General features: G+C 37.6%; 1 protein-coding gene and 1 non-coding gene across 2 annotated transcripts in view; both read right to left on the reverse strand.

The window, feature by feature from the left end:
* The window catches only part of AGGF1 (angiogenic factor with G-patch and FHA domains 1), a 39,599-nt gene that overhangs the window by 6,072 nt on the left and 15,403 nt on the right, over positions 1–18,124 (reverse strand). The window contains exons 9-12 of the mRNA XM_053588213.1: positions 8,051–8,152; positions 6,614–6,779; positions 4,713–4,795; positions 532–659 (exon numbers count right to left, since the gene is read on the reverse strand). Coding sequence (XP_053444188.1) covers positions 532–659; positions 4,713–4,795; positions 6,614–6,779; positions 8,051–8,152 — 479 coding nt within the window. The remainder of the gene's footprint in view (positions 1–531; positions 660–4,712; positions 4,796–6,613; positions 6,780–8,050; positions 8,153–18,124) is intronic.
* On the reverse strand, positions 8,291–8,487 carry LOC128592997 (small nucleolar RNA SNORA74). The gene has a single exon (XR_008382192.1). It is a non-coding gene; the product is annotated as a small nucleolar RNA SNORA74 (small nucleolar RNA).

Below are 18,124 nucleotides of genomic sequence, written 5' to 3' on the forward strand. Positions count from 1 at the left end.
GAACCTGCCATCCTTGGTATATGGGGCTGGCACCCTACTCAGTGAGCCACAGGCACCACCCCAAATTTAAAATCTGAGAAAGAAAAAAAAATGTAGCTAATGTACAATTAAATGCACAAATATTATCACATTGTAGGCCACAAAATCACATTTTTCATCTATATTAAAGCTACTTCACCAAGAGAAAATAAATGAATGAAAGAAAAAGAAATTTAAACAAAAAAGTATTTCAGGGTCAATAAGAACAACACTATTTCACTGTTAAAGTTATTAAAAAATGTGGTGGCTAGAGTGTTAGCTGTGTAAATATGAGTGTTTAAGTATATATGCTTGTGTTTATTCTCAATTCTCTTGGGAAATATAGAAGTCTAATATTAGAGGGACATGTAAATAGACTTAGTGTTTCCATCTTGTGCTGAAACTGTTCCTTTAAAGGCCACCTATTAGGATATATAGCCCTGTAATTCAGACCACCCTATAAATGTTTTATGGAACAAAGTAAGTTTCAAGCAATTATAATTTAATACTTACGAATGAACGGATGCAGGAGCATCATCTCTTTGGAAAGTTCCTTCACTTCCAATCTGCTCCCTTCGTTTTCCAGCTCTATCTTTGTATTTTGGATTTTTCAATGCCTTTTCATCTTCATAGTCTGTATTCTTAATAAACACAAAATACCCAGGAAAAGGAAGCTGATAAATAAAAATGCAATGTCTATACATTTCCCTTACTTAGCAAATGAGGTTCAGTGTGGTTTTAATAAACAAATAAAACAAGCTATGATAGTTGTGATATTAGATATGCTATTTTTATTTTATACTCTTTAAAATTTGTATATTATTTCAAGTTATACAGATATTACAATATAAATGGTAAGAAGATAATACGGTGAAAATATAGTATATTTTGACTTAATGCTGTATTCTTACATTGTCATATGAATTACCAGAATTCAAAGAAAATACGGAACTCCAGAGGGTGAAAAAAAAAATCTATTTCCCCTTTTCTCTAAGGAACTAAAAGCTCCAAGGGACCTAAAATAGTTTGTACTGTTTCTTGGAAAGGAAAAATACAAAAATACTTTTAAAAATGAGGAAAAGACAAATATCCTTTTACCTTGGCAATAACAGCTTTTTGCTTTGATACCACTCCATTTATATGACTAATCAGTTACTGAATCAATACTAAGTAAAGAGTACGTCAAGCTCCAAGCTAGGGGATGGAATGCAAAGAAATTTATAATGTCAGAGGGGAAACACACATAATCTTTAGCCTGCTGTGGCTGTATAGTAGTATGGTTCAACAATAAAGACAGACACAAGGTGTTACAGTGCACAAAGAAGAGGCAGTTGGGTCAGCCTGGGGCTCCAGGGAAGGCTTCCCTTTCATTATTGCTTGCTGATCTTCATATAAAAAGAATGGTATTTATTCAGACAGATGTTAGGATCTGAAGAGCAACTCACGGAAAGTACTACAGAAGGTTTACATAGTTTTGCTTTTAAATAGAGGAGAAAAATATAAAATTAACTGTCTTAGTGAGTTTTTCCCCCCAGAAGATAATGAAATTGAGCTAAAATTTGAGAAATGCTTTCTTTCTTTTTCATGTCTTCTATTTTCCTCCTAAATCAGCCTACCTTGACATTTTTTTCTACCATGATTTCTCTCCCTTAGTAAAAGCAGAAGACAAAAAAATACAATTTTGCAGAAAAATACGTTATTTTGGCAGTAACTTCTTTTTCCACATCTTTGTGAAGTATAAAAAACACTGGGCAAATACACTTAAGACCTAAATACTGTATTTAGCTTTATTATTTAATAGCTGAAGATCCTAAGCTTAAGTTTCTCAGAAGTAAACTGGAAATACTAATTACCTTCTTGATCTACAAGATGAAATAATAACTTTTTAAAAACTCCTCTATTGAAGCAAAATCAACATACAAATTATGCATAAAGTGTACAAGGTATTTTTGAGACTTATATACGTATGAAACTATTACCACCAGCAAGATAATAAACATATCCATCTCACTCAAAAGTGTCTTGTCCCTCTTTGTTGATCTAGCCCTACGGACCTCCCCTATACACAACTCCTCCCATGTCCAAGCAACCACTGATCATCTTTCTGTCACAACACATTAGTTTGCTTTCCTAGAAGTTTATATAAATGGTATAACACAGTTCTCCCCGTTTCTTGCTTGTAGTTCTCAAAAATAACTATAGCATGTGCTGGGAATGCAAGATCCTAAGAAGGGACCAGCTGGAATAGCTAGGGCTCTTTTGTTCAGTCTCCACCTAGAAACAGGATATCCTTCAAACTTTTAGCCCAGTAAGCCACACAGCCCTGGGGTATGTAACCCAGGGTAGGCTGCTTTCCAGGGTCTCTCATCTGCTGTGCAAGTGGGGCACACACAGTCAGGATTCCATGTGAATCCTGGTTTTTTGAAAACCAGAAATGGTTATTCAAATGTAGGCTGCTATTGCCATTTCTCTATTCCACACTTAATAGTTTTGAGGTTAAGAATTCAGAACAATCATAGCTGAGCCTTAGGAGACTTGGTCCACAATGAATCCTGGGCTTCTGTTCCATTGCTGCCTATCTGTAAGTAATAAATCTGCTTCACGTAACTTATTGCATATGAATGTATTCTCCCAGAACTCAGACAACTTAGAAACCAGTGCACAGTGAACTTGCTCTACAAGTGGAAGCATATTGTATATACTCGTTTAGTCTGGCTTCTTTTATTCAACATAATTATTTTGAGATTCACTCAAGTTGGAGCTTATGTCAATTATTCCTACTTTTTAATTGCTAAATAGTATTTCATAATATGGATATATTACCATTTGTTTATCCATGTACAACAGACAGTTGAGTTTTTCCCAGTTTTTGGCTATTACAAAATAAACTCAACAGCTATGAGTATTTGCTACTAGTCTTTGTAATAAACATTATGTTTGCATTTCTCTTGGGTAAATATATTGGAAGGCAATGGCTGAATCATGATAGGTGTACGTTTAACTTTTTATAATACTACCAAACTGTTTTCCTAAGCAACTGTACCATTTTGCATTTCTACCAGCAGTGTGAGTCCCAGTTCCTCTACATCCCTTCTAACTCTTGTTATAGTCAGATTTTACATTTTAGCCATTCTCATAGATGTGCAGTGGTTTCTCACTGTGGCTTTCATTTGCATGTCCTTGAAGACTGGTGATACTAAACATATTCTCATGTGTTTATGTGCCATCTATATATCTTCTTTGGTGGAATGTCTATTCAGATTTTTTGCCCAGTTTTTGAGTTGCTTTCTTATTACTGAGTTTTGAGAGTTTTTAAGTGTTCTAGATGTCTTTTATCAGATATATGATTTGCAAATATTTTTCCCAATCTGAGGCTTGTCTTTTCATTTTCCTAATAGTATCTTTGGAAGAGTAAAAATTTTCAATTTTATGAAAGTGTAAACTATCAATTTGTTCTTAGGGATTGTGCTTTTGGTGTGAAGATTTCTTAGAAATCTTTGCCTTTAAAGAAAAAAAGGTTTCTAGGAGTTTTTAAGTTTTAGGTTTTACATTTGAATCTAGGATCCATTTTCAGTTCATTTTTGTACATAATAGGAGATATGGATCAATGCTCTTTTATTGTTGTTTTGCATATGGACAACCAATTATTCAAGAATTCTTTGTTGGAGAGGCAGCGCCTGTGGCTCAGTGGGTAGGGCTCTGACACCATATGCCAAGGGTGACAGGTTTGAACCCGGCCCTGGCCAGCTAAAACAGCAGTGGCAACTACAACAAAAATAGCCGGGCATTCTGGCAGCCACCTGTATTCCCAGGTACTCAGGAGGCTGAGGCAAGAGAATCACCGTAGCCCAAGAGCTGGAGGTTGCTCTGAGCTGTGAGGCGACGGCACTCTACTAAGGGTGACAAAAAAAAAAAAAAAAGAACAAGAATTCTTTGTTGGAAAAGATCACCTTTTCTCCACTAAACTGCCTTCACATCATTGTGGAAACCAGTTGTCCATACATATCTATAAAAAGATCTATCTCTGGGATCATTACTTTCTTCCATTCATTTGTTTATACCAATATAATACTGTCTTAATCATTACAGTTTATAATATGCCTTGAAATCAGGAAGTATTAGTCCTCCAACTATGTTCTTCAATGGCATCCTTTTTTTCCCCAGAGATACACTCTCACTGTGTTGCCCAGGCAGGAATGAACTGGCACAATCACAGCTCAGTGCAATCTCAAACTCCTGGCCTCAAGCAATCCCCCACCTCAGCCTCTCAAGTATCTAGGATCACATACACATTATCACTGCACCCAGCTACCTGAATCACATATTAATGCAAGTTTTTTGAAAACCATAAATGGCTATTCAAGTGTAGGCTGCTACTGCCATTTTTCTATTCCAACCTCAATAGTTTTTAGGTTAAGAATAGCAGAACAGTTGGGCGGCGCCTGTGGCTCAAAGGAGTAGGGCGCCAGCCCCATATACGGAGGTACCAGGTTCAAAACCTGGCCCCGGCCAAAAAACTGTAAAAAAAAAACAAAGAATATCAGAACAGTAAATAACTAATAGAAATTATGTAACCTCAAAATTATACTAAGTTATTTACTTATATAAAAAAATACACTCAACATATCTAAGGCATATTTTACTTAAAAGTGGATATACAGCTTAATACTTGAAACAATATTTAACATCTTTACCTGTAAACCATATTTTACTCGTATTTTTTTTAATTCTTTTCTCCTTTCCAAGTCTTTTTCCTCCTTAGTTAATGCTGGACCAACTAAAAGTAAAAAAGTAAGTTTAGTTAAAAAAATACATTGAATCTGATTTTGTAGAATACTAATGATATTTACCTAATAAAAATAATAAGAGTAACTTCACTCCAATTAACCAGAAATTGCAATAAACATTAATACAAAGGATCTTGGGTTGTGATGATGTCCTTTAAGCATTTTGGTAACTAAATCTACTTAGAAAGTAAACCAAAAACAACAAAGATTACAGGAAGATTATGTACCAAAATGAAAAATGAACATCTCTGTTTTTCAATATGGCTATCATAACAGAATCCCAAATGTGGAAATATTAAGTAGATTTTCCAAAGGAACATAGACATGTGCAAAATAAAAACAAAAATTGCAAAATCCAAAATTCATGTTATCATGTAATATGGCATGCTCTTTTTATCAGAAAATAAAAAACAATGAACATGCAAACTTAGCATCTAAGGGGAAAATTTATGTGAAAAAGGAAAGATTACCTCTTAGTAGTTCAAAGTATCTATTTACATTTTAAATGCTTTAGATGAATGAATTTTAAGCACAAAAGCAATATCCTACAGTGTTATTTATTATATAAAATAACGATACATACAAACAATATGCCAACATGAATATCAAGAGAACAGAAAACATATCAACCAATAACCCTCAATTCCTTGGCCTATTATTTTCTATGTTAATAACATATGATTGGAAAATGCCATGAAGGATATGTTAAACAGTCTGATGAAAATATTTCAGATTATATATGAAACCAGCACATTGTACCCCTTGACTGCTCTAATGTACACAGCTATGATTTAATAATAATAATAATAATAATAAATAATAATATATGATTGGGTTTAATTGTGGTTGACTGTTTTCCTGCCAATAAACAGAAGTTAAAAAGAAATCAATCTTATTATAATTATGTTATAATTACTTTTTAGTTACTTATTTTAATTGAGAAAAAATTATACAAATGTAGGCGGTGCCTGAAGCTCAGTGGGTAGGGCACCAGCCACATACACCCAGGCTGGCAGGTTTGAACCTCGCCTGGGCTGGCTAAAACAACGACAACTGTAACAACGACAACAAAAAAAATAGCTGGGCGTTGAGGTAGGCGCCTGTAGTCCCAGCTACTTGGGAGGCTGAGGCAAGAAAATCGCTTGAGCCTAAGAGTTTAATGTTGCTGTGAGCTGTGACACCAAGGCACTCTACCCAGGGCAACAGCTTGAGACTCTGTCGCAAAAAAAAAAAATATATATATATATACACACACGTAAATATAAATTAGATATATGTAAATTACATAGGTAAAAATGTATATATGGTATATAACATGATGTTTTGATATATGTACACATTTTGAACTGGGTACAATAAGCTAACATATACATTATCTCACATTTGTCTTCTTTGTGTGTCTGGTGAAAACACTTAAAATTTACTCTCTTGACAATTTTCAACTACAATTACTCTTGAAGAACATGTAGCTACCACTGTAAGTCTACTTTATGGTCAGAAGGCAACCTAAAGCTTAAATTACTACACAGAAAAATCAACTACCATCATAACTTTTAAGACTAGGTCTCAAATTTCAAATGTAAGTTACTTCTTAAATCTCATTTCATAATATTCACTGAAATATAAATATATCTCAATCCATTATTATACCTATTATATCCAAGGCCGATGGCTTTATATAAATAGATCTCAATATGGTATCATGTGAATTAGATATGAAGCCAGTAGCTTACCGATACCTTTTAGAACACTTGGAGAATTAAAGTAAAAAGTTATCACGCCAATATTTGACATTTTACTGCACATACCAAAAGATTCATCTTTCTTATCAAGGCGAAGGTGCGCTCTAACCTGCCCTGGTTCACAGCCATCACAGGTATCACTGCCAGGGTGAATGTGAAAGGATAATACAGTTTCTCCAATTTTCACTTCATCTCCATGCTCAAGTACGTATGGGTCACATTTAGTTTTTGGCTAAAGAGGAAAAAATTTATAAAACAAAAATCAAAAATAGCCACCACACATGGTTATTTTATGCCTACTGTAATGTTTTCTAAAACATATTTGAAATGGTTCTTAATGAGATAGATACACACATGTGCACACATTTCCTCAACTGGAGAGATAAACCATTAAAAGGTCTCCTAGTGAAGGAGATAGCTGACCCAAGCAACTTGTAATTTTTCTTTTTTTTTTTTTTTGGCTGGGGCTGGGTTTGAACCCACCACCTCCGGTATATGGGGCCAGTGCCCTACTCCTTTGAGCCATGTTATCAACACCCATCAATTTCCCTATGTCCATGCCTAATCCTATCAGAAATACCCAAACATTAGACTTCAAACCACCTATGAACACAACAAATAATCATAGCAATAAAAAAAAAAGAAATGTTAAGAGAAAGGAATAACTGCATCACATCTCCTTTTTGTCTTTTCTTTTGATAATTCAGTTTTATTTCATTTTTTATTCTTATAGACCAAGGCCCTCTTCCTTCCCTTCTCCTTTCCCTCCCTCACCTCTTCCCATATATTTTCTTATTACACGCCATGCACTTTGCTACATGCTGGGAATATAAGCATTAACTAGACCAACGTAGCCCCTGATTTCAAGGAGTTTGCAGTTTAGCAATATTTCCATTAAGACAATAAAAAAAAAAAAAGAAGACCTCTAAAAGTTGATATAAGAGTATTTATTCTGAATGGCTTTATAATGCATTCATATCTAAAAATAAGACATAAATACATAACTAGAAGTCAAAACTCAATAGCCTAGAACCTGATTATACATTTTTTTTTTTTTTTTTTGAGACAGTCTCATTTGGTCACCCATGGTAGAGTGCCATAGCATTTTAGCTCACAGCAACCTCAAACTCTTGGGTTCAAGTGATCCTCTTGCCTCAGCCTCCCAGATAGCTGGGACTACAGGCGCTCGCCACAATTCTTGGCTATTCTTTTTTTTCCCCAGAGATGGGGGGGGGTCTCACTCTGGCTCAGGCTGGTCTTCGAACCTATGAGCTCAGGCAATCCATCCGCCTCGGCCTCCCAAGTGCTGGGATTATAGGCGTGAGCCACCGCACCTGGCTATATACTATTTTAGACCTTCCTGGGAATTCCCTTCCAAATAACATTTGAGTTTGACTCCAATCTGAACCAAATAATATCTATAATGACTATGGCCTTCAGGAATAAGAAATTTCAGTTTAGTTTTTAAAATAATGTGCAAGTAAATAACACATATATACCCACCTGAAGAATCTGTTTTCCATTAACAATTGTGCCATTTTGACTGCCTTGATCCACAAGGACATAACTTTGCAAGTCATGGTCAAAATAAATTTCTGCATGAAACTTAAAAAACAAAAATCAAGCAATTATAAAGTACTACACTTTTTCTAAACTATAGGTAACAATTTCTCTGTGATATAATGTAGATTTAATCTCTTATAAATAAACCTTGAATATTTTTTCTCCTTTTTATTTTCATTTATTGTCTGCTCCCAGACTAGAACTAAGCAAAGTGAATGCTTAGTACACTCTCAAGGAAACACAATTCTGCCTTGCACCAGTCACAAACACCACCAGAACAGTGACGGAGACAACTGGATAAAGATGACAAGACATTCCTCTTCTAGGAGTGTAACACCATCACAGGAATGGTTCTGTCCCGACAGCTGACTACCAGGAAACTTTTAATACTTTTCTTCTGAACACAAATTATATGCTTCTGGTAATAATGTAAAGATTACAGAAGAAAAAACTATAATTCTATCATTAATTATTTACCATTAATAATTTAGCAAATGCCCTCTTTTATTTTTTAATATAGTTTACATTATACTAAACTATAATCACCTAATTTGTTCATAACATGAGGCTGGGTGTGGTGGGTCACACTTGTAATTCTATAGCACTCGGGAGGCCAAGGCAGATGGATCACTTGAGCTCAAGAGTTTGAGACCAGCCTGAGCAAGACTGAGACCTTGTCTTTACTAAAAGTAGAAAAACTAGGTGTCATGGCAGGCACCTACAATCCCAGCAGCTGAGGCAGGAGAACTGCTTGAGCTCAAGAGTTTCAGGTTGCTATGAGGTATGATGATGCCACAGCATTCTACCCACAGCAATGTAATCTGAAACACTCAAGGCCAAATTCTCAAGAGAAATTTTCCAGATCTTCAATATTCAGGACTCATTGTTCCCTCCTTATCTCATAGCTTTTTGTTTATATATTCTTCTGACCTTGCTTCTTTGGCTTACCATTAAGTTAGGAGGTTCACCCAGCTGTGGTACACAGATGTAGTTCATTCATTTTACTGAATTAGGTAATCCCTGTATGGAGATAACACAATCTATCTATCTTTCCGATAATGGACATCTGAGGCTTTACTATTTTAAAAGTTATTGCTAAGAACCTTCTTGCACATGCAATCTTTTAATATACAAAATAGAAGTGCTGAGAGGGAGGAGACAAGATGGCTGACTGAAGCCAGCTTTCCACAGAGGCTCCCGTCCAGAAGGAGAGTTAAAGGACAAAAATTCAGCAAGTAACCTGGTGGATTTGAGCTGCACTAAGAGAGAAGGTTGTAGAACACACGTCAACCCCGCTGAGGTGAGCTGCGACCATAAGGATACAAACAAAAGGTACAAAATCCATCACCAAGCGGATGGAAGTCCCCTCCCCCATGAGAACGGTTCAGAGTGCCCCACAAACAACTGGGCAGAGTTCAGAGTTCCTCCCACTACACTCCACGGGAGAGACCCTCTAAAAACTGGACATACCTCCCCTACTAGGGTGCCATGGCGTCCTCCTGCCAGGCATAAAACTGTATAAACTGTATATAGTCTCTACCTGGAATTCTGAGCTCCCAGCGCTCCCCTTCGCTCACACTGGGGTCTGGAGGCCAGTCCCGGTTGATCGGCCGAGAGGGGACTGCACCGGAGTGGCAGTTCCCTGAGGCACAGTGCGACAGCCGTCTTTTGGTGACAATACGGCCAGGCATAAAACTGTGTAAAGCTCTGTGTGTTCTCTGCCTGCAACCCCAGGCTCCCAGCGCTTCCTGCACTCCCCTCTGCTCTCGCTTCAAGGTCTGGAGGCCTGTCCCCCAGGGGTCCAGACTCCTGGGCGATTGCTCGAGGGGTGTAGACAGTGCTGGGCTGCAGCCGGTCGGTGCAGACTCTGGGGTATGGCAGCAGAGAGAGGACGGCTGGCTGGAGGGGAGCTACACCGGAGCAGCCATTGCCTGAGCCATAAAGCAGCAGCCCTCTTTTGCTAGCAATACGGCTCACTACCGAATATTCTGAAGCCACACCCCCTGTCTCCCTGGGCAACCAGAGACTCTGAGTTTCCCTGAGGCAACTCCAACTTGCAAACCAGGGAAACTCCTAGGGCGGGGCTGACCTAGAGGTCCGCTTTACTAAACCTAAGATGCTAAACCTAGGATGGAACAGAAACCAGCTGAAAACAATCCCCCCCTCAGGGGATTGTCAGCCTATAGACAATACAACAGCAAAGACAAGCTGATTTGGAGCTCAATTCAGCTTCTCTTCTGCAGGGGAACGGCAGAGTTGTTCTGTTCTGTTCTGTCAGTAACATTAATCAGGGGCAAGACTGGACCTGAGTGAAAACCCCTCAACCTTCATCAAGCGCCCAAGGTTGTCAGGCCTCACCTCCTCCTGCTGGAGAGAGGCAGAGCGCAGCGGCCTGGCAGACTTCCTTGTGATTCAGGCAGGGGCAAACTCCTGGAGTACCGATTCACTACAGGCAACTGGGTCAGCCAACTGCAGGGCTATCAGTGACTGGATGTGAAGTGGTGCAAGGTGGGGAAGGAAGCAGCAACCTTCCCAGACTAATTTATTGGCTGGGTGGCTTCTCCTGACTCCACGCAGCACTGGAGCAAGCCACACCAGAGTAGTCACCAGACCCCTGTGATCCAGTTCCTAGAGACCTCTTAAACTCTCTCACCCGAGACAGGTGCAGACTGAGACAATTGATTTGGACCTTTTTGAACAGAACCAATCGCCTGAGGACAAATCAGGTGGTGCCCTGGGTGCACGCTGGTAGGAAGGTTTGATTTTTCTTTTCCAATTGTTTGCCAGTGGGGGGCTCGGTGACTTAATTGCTGATATTTCTCCACAGCTGAGACTTCAATCCAAAGTATCTGTTTCACTAGGATGGAACAGAAACCAGCTGAAAACAAGACAGAACCACTTAGCCCCACCACACCACACAGGGCCCCAGTTTCTCAGGCCACAACACTGTACAGGCCCTCGACAAAGCTCCAGGGGAAAAAAATCAGAGGGAGTAAAACAACCATGGGGCGGAATCAGTGGAAAAACTCTGGTAACATGAATAACCAGAATAGATCAACCCCCCCCCCCCACCAAGAAAAGATATGGCAGATGCAATTGAAGATCCCATTCATAAACAACTGGCTGAGATGTCAGAAATCGAATTCAGAACTTGGATTGCAGACAAGATTAACAAAGTGGAATTAGGAATTCGAGGAGAAATTCAAAAGTTGTCTCAAGAATTTAATGAATTTAAAGACAAAACCACCAAAGACTTAGACACACTGAAGCAAGAATTTGCAGCCCTCAAAGATATGAAAAATACAGTAGAATCCTTCAGCAACAGAATGGAGCAAGCAGAAGAAAGGATTTCTGACATCGAAGATAAAGCCTTTGAACGCTCCTAAACTCTCAAAGAGGAAGAGAAATGGAGAGCAAAAACGGATCATTCTCTCAGAGAGCTCTGGGATAATTCGAAGAAGGCAAATATCCAAATCATAGGAGTTCCAGAAACAGATGAAGTGGCGTCGCTGGGCACAGAGGCCCTTCTGCATGAAATTATGAAAGAGAATTTTCCAGACATGCCTAGAGATTCTGAAATTCAGATAGCAGACAGCTTCAGAACCCCAGCACGACTCAACCCCAATAAGACATCCCCCAGGCATATCATAATTAACTTCACTAAAGTTAATATGAAGGAGAAAATCCTCAAAGCTGCCAGGAGAAAGAAAACCATTACCTTCAAAGGGAAGAATATTAGAATGACTACAGATCTCTCTGCTGAAACTTTTCAAGCCAGAAGAGGGTGGTCACCAACTTTTAATCTCCTAAAGCAAAATAACTTTCAACCCAGGATCTTGTATCCAGCTAAACTGACTTTCATTTAAGATGGAGAAATTAAATACTTTAATGACATTCATATGTTGAAGAAATTTGCCATAACAAAACCAGCTCTTCAGGATATTCTCAGACCTATCCTCCATAATGACCAACCCAATCCTATACCACAAAAGTAAACTCACTCAGAAACTTCAGATCAAACTCCAATTTCCGCACTGGAGAAAGGATAAAAAAATGCCCACTGGACTTTTGAAAAACTCGATACCCAAAACCTCACCAGACTTATCAATATTCTCCATTAATGTGAACGGCTTAAACTGTCCTCTAAAGAGGCATAGGTTAGCTGATTGGATACAAAAACTCAGGCCAGATATTTGTTGCATACAAGAGTCACATCTTAACTTAAAAGACAAATACAGACTCAGGGTGAAAGGATGGTCGTCCATATTTCAGGCAAATGGTAATCAGAAAAAAAGCAGGTGTTGCAATTTTATTTGCAGATACATTAGGCTTTAAACCAACAAAAGTAAGGAAGGACAAGAATGGTCACTTCATATTTGTTAAGGGTAATACTCAATATGATGAGATCTCAATTATTAATATCTATGCACCCAACCAGAATGCACCTCAATTTATAAGAGAAACTCTAACAGACATGAGCAACTTGATTTCCTCCAGCTCCATAATCATCGGAGATTTCAACACTCCTTTGGCAGTGTTGGATGGATCCTCCAACAAGAAGCTGGGCAAAGAAATCTTAGATTTAAACCTAACAATCCAACATTTGGATTTAGCAGACATCTACAGAACATTTCATCCCAACAAAACTGAATACACATACTTCTCATCAGCCCATGGAACTTACTCCAAAATCGATCACATCTTAGGTCACAAGTCTAACCTCAGTAAATTTAAAGGAATAGAAATTATTCCATGCATCTTCTTGGACCACCATGGAATAAATCTTGAGCTGAGTAACAACAGGAATCTGCATACTCATACAAAAACATGGAAGTTAAATAACCTTATGCTGAATGATAGCTGGGTCAGAGATGAGATTAAGAAAGAAATCGCCAACTTTTTGGAACAAAACAACAATGAAGACACGAACTATCAGAACCTCTGGGACACTGCAAAGGCAGTTCTAAGAGGGAAATTTATAGCACTGCAAGCCTTCCTCAAGAGAACGGAAAGAGAGGAAGTTAACAACTTAATGGGACATCTCACGCAACTGGAAAAGGAAGAACATTCCAACCCCAAACCCAGTAGAAGAAAAGAAATAACCAAAATTAGAGCAGAATTAAATGAAATTGAAAACAAAAGAATAATACAACAAATGAAATTGAAAACAAAAGAATAATACAACAATCAATAAATCAAAAAGCTGGTTTTTCGAAAAGGTCAATAAAATAGATAAACCTTTGGCCAACCTAATCAGGAAAAAAAGAGTAAAATCTCTACTCTCATCAATCAGAAACAAGAAAGACGAAATAACAAAGACTCCTCAGAAATCAAAAAAATCCTTAATGAATATTACAAGAAACTTTATTCTCAGAAATATGAAAATCTGAAGGAAATTGACCAATACTTGGAAACACATCACCTTCCAAGACTTAGCCAGAATCAAGTGGAAATGTTGAACAGGCCCATATCAAGTTCGGAAATAGCATCAACCATACAAAACCTCCGTAAAAAGAAAAGCCCGGGACCAGATGGTTTCATGTCTGAATTCTACCAAATCTTTAAAGAGGAATTAGTACCTATATTACTCAACTTGTTCCAAAAGGTAGAAAAAGAAGGAAGACTACCCAACACGTTCTACGAAGCAAACATCATCCTGATCCCCAAACCAGGAAAAGACCCAACAAGAAAAGAAAATTACAGACCGATATCACTAATGAATATAGATGAAAAAATATTCAACAAGATCCTAACAAACAGAATCCAGCAACACATCAAACAAATTATACATCATGACCAAGTCAGTTTTATCCCAGGATCTCAAGGCTGGTTCAATACACGTAAATCTATAAATGTAATCCAGCACATAAACAAATTAAAAAACAAAGATCATATGATTCTCTCAATCGATGCAGAAAAAGCTTTTGATAATACCCAGCATCCCTTCATGATCAGAACACTTAAGAAAATCGGTATAGAAGGGACATACCTTAAACTGATAGAGGCCATCTACAGCAAACCCACAGCCAATATCATATTGAATGGAGTTAAATTGGAATCATTTCCACTCAGATCAGGAACCAGACAAGGCTGCCCATTGTCTCCATTGCTTTTTAACATTATAGTGGAAGTTTTAGCCACTGCAATTAGGGAAGAAAAGGTGATCAAGGGTATCCATATAGTGTCAGAAGAGATCAAACTTTCGCGCTTCGCGGATGATATGATAGTATATCTGGAAAACACTAGGGACTCTACTACAAAACTTCTAGAAGTGATCAAGGAATACAGCAGCGTCTCAGGTTACAAAATCAACATTCATAAATCGGTAGCCTTTATATATACCAACAACAGTCAAGTTGAAAAAACAGTTAAGGACTCTATCCCATTCACAGTAGTGCCAAAGAAGATGAAATATTTGGGAGTTTATCTAACAAAGGACGTGAAAGATCTCTATAAAGAGAACTATGGAAGTCTAAGAAAAGAAATAGCTGAAAATGTTAACAAATGGAAAAACATACCATGCTCATGGCTGGGAAGAATCAACATTGTTAAAATGTCTATACTACCCAAAGCAATATATAATTTCAATGCAATCCCTATTAAAGCTCCACTGTCATACTTTAAAGATCTTGAAAAAACAATACTTCCTTTTATATGGAATCAGAAAAAACCTCGAATAGCCAAGACATTACTCAGAAATAAAAACAAAGCAGGAGGAATTATGCTACCAGACCTCAGACTATACTACAAATCAATAGTGATCAAAACAGCAGGGTATTGGCACAAAAACAGAGAAGTAGATGTCTGGAACAGAATAGAGAACCAAGAGATGAATCCAGCTACTTACCGTTATTTAATCTTTGACAAGCCAATTAAAAACATTCAGTGGGGAAAAGATTCCCTATTTAACAAATGGTGCTGGGTGAACTGGCTGGCAACCTGTAGAAGACTGAAACTGGACCCACACCTTTCACCATTAACTAAGATAGACTCTCACTGGATCAAAGATTTAAACTTAAGACATGAAACTTTAAAAATACTAGAGGAGAGTGCAGGGAAAACCGTTGAAGAAATCGGACTGGGTGAGTATTTTATGAGGATGACCCCCAGGGCAATTGAAGCAGCTTCAAAAATACACTACTGGGACTTGATCAAACTAAAAAGCTTCTGCACAGCCAAGAACACAGTAAGTAAAGCAAGCAAACAGCCCTCAGAATGGGAGAAGATATTTGCAGGTTATGTCTCTGACAAAGGTTTAATAACCAGAATCCACAGAGAACTCAAACGCATTAGCAAGAATAGAACAAGGGATCCCATCGCAGGCTGGGCAAGGGATTTGAAGAGAAACTTCTCTGAAGAAGACAGGTGCGCGGCCTTCAGACATATGAAAAACTGCTCATCATCTTTAATCATCAGAGAAATGCAAATCAAAACCACTTTGAGATACCATCTAACTCCAGTGAGACTAGCCTATATCACAAAATCCCAAGACCAGAGATGTTGGCGCGGATGTGGAGAAAAGGGAACACTTTTACACTGCTGGTGGGAATGCAAATTAATACATTCCTTTTGGAAAGAGATATGGAGAACACTTAGATATCTAAAAATAGATGTGCCATTCAATCCTGTAATCCCTCTACTGGGCATATACCCAGAAGACCAAAAAGCACATCATAACAAAGATATTTGTACCAGAATGTTTATTGCAGCTCAATTCATAATTGCTAAGTCATGGAAGAAGCCCCAAGTGCCCATCAATCCACGATTGGATTAATAAATTGTGGTACATGTACACCATGGTATATTATGCAGCCTTAAAGAAAGATGGAGACTTTACCTCTTTCATGTTTACATGGATGGAGCTGGAACATATTCTTCTTAGTAAAGTATCTCAAGAATGGAAGAAAAAGTACCCAATGTACTCAGCCCTACTATGAAACTAATTTAGGGTTTTCACATGAAAGCTATAACCCAGTTACAACCTAAGAATAGGGGAAAGGGAGGAGAGGGGGGGCAGTAGAGGGAAGGGGATTGGTGGGATTACACCAGCGGTGCATCTTACAACGGTATATGTGAAACTTGGTAAACGGTCTGTAAAGCTAGTGAATGATGCTCCATGATCATATCAATGTACAAAGCTATGATTTAATAAAACAAAACAAAATGGAAGTGCTTCTCTGGGGTACACACTTAGGAATGGAAATCACTAAATCATAGTATATATGCAAATCTTAAATTTTATCAGATACTGACATATTGTTTTCCAAAGTGGTTGTACCAATTTATATTCCCACCAGCAGCATATGAGAATTCTTGTTGCTCTAGACGTCCTTAACCAAAAACTTGATATTGTTAATACTGTTAATATTTAATTTTTGCTAGCCTAAGAGATATGTAATAAAGTCTTGTGGATGGGATTTCAATTTCCATTTCCCTGATTACTACTGAAAAGTTTTTCTTATAATGTATTTATTAGGTATTTAGGTTTCCATCTTTTGTAAATTTTCTATTTATGTCCTTTGTATATTCTTTTCCAATTGAATTTAGAATAAGAGGGTTAAAACAGTTACAAGTCTTTAGATAGTGCCAAACACTATTCCAAAAAGCTGCTCTAAATGATGCTCCCAACAGAATGTTTAAGAAATATGATGAATCAAAATTGACACCTTAGTTTCATTTGCTTTTCTCAGACTACTAGAAAGACTGGTTTGTCATGATTTGCCATGATTATTTCCTTCATTATGAATAGTCTATGTATGTCCTTTGCTCAATGACCTATTGATGTCACAGTGGAGTTTTAAAAATTAAATTTGAAAGAGCTTTTAAAATACAGAGGATATATATTTTGTTCTATTTGTTGTGACTGCCTTAGTCTCCTTTTTAAATTTAACATTTATATGTTTATAGAACTTGAAACATGGTCAAAATTATTTTACCTTTGTCATTTTTACCATTTTTTAAAACTCAGAATCTTCTACCCAGTGTTTAAATATTTGTTTCTGTTTTACCTCCTAACATTAATAGAAGGTGATTTTTAAAACATTTGTTTCATCTACTTGGATATGTGTTATATATGCTATCAAACTGATTTCACCAACAAATTAGCTATTCCACTACTGGATGTTAGTTTAAAAGAAGGAAAGAAGAAACAAAAATGCCTGGAGAACCACCTATATTTTAGACTCAGGTGGAGAAGGACTTCTTTGGTATTTAAGTTACAAAACTAGGTTTTCTTTGAAGGCAAGAGAATCAAGGATCATAGTAAAAGGGGGGGAAAGCAAGTTAATTTGGTTAGAGTTAAGATCATGAAGATTTCCCCTCTCCCCAAATCAGTGAGCCCAAAATGAAAATAACTAGTCTTCAAATTAATAATGGGAAGCAAATTTCATTCCCAAAACCCCCCAAATCACTTAAAATCTGCTTTAGGTTCACACTATAGTTCATTAAAAGGAAACAAAACAGGAATGATTAAAAGGGAAAAAAAGAAAGAAAAACACAGCAAAGTAAAGAAAAAGATAAAAATGAAGTATAAAGGGCCTCAGCATGTAAACCTTTCCCACTTTTTTTTTCCTTTTTTGAGACAGAGCCTCAAGCTGTGGCCCTGGGTAGAGTACTGCGGCATCACAGCTCACAGCAACCTCCAACTCCTGGGCTTAAGCAATTCTCTTGCCTCAGCCTCCCAAGTAGCTGGGACTACAGTGCCCACCACAACGCCAGGCTATTTTTTGGTTGTAGTTGTCGTTGTTTGGCAGGCCCGGGCTGGATTCAAACCCTCCACAGCTCTGGTATATGTGGCTGGTGCCTTACTTTTTCATTTAGTAACTTACCACTGTTTGAAAATGCAACTGTTCTTTTTTCTGAAATCTTTAATGCCTCAATAGGGAAAAACTGCAAACAAGAACCTTGGGTGGTTGAAGACAGACTATTCTCAGGTTGAAAAATACTCTAGGCTCAAGGGGATCATCTCCTAAAGAAGCTTGAATCCAGACATGATTCATTTTTGAATTGCCACAA

The sequence above is a fragment of the Nycticebus coucang genome, chromosome 1 (genome assembly GCF_027406575.1).
Source record: "Nycticebus coucang isolate mNycCou1 chromosome 1, mNycCou1.pri, whole genome shotgun sequence".
NCBI lineage: Eukaryota > Metazoa > Chordata > Mammalia > Primates > Lorisidae > Nycticebus > Nycticebus coucang.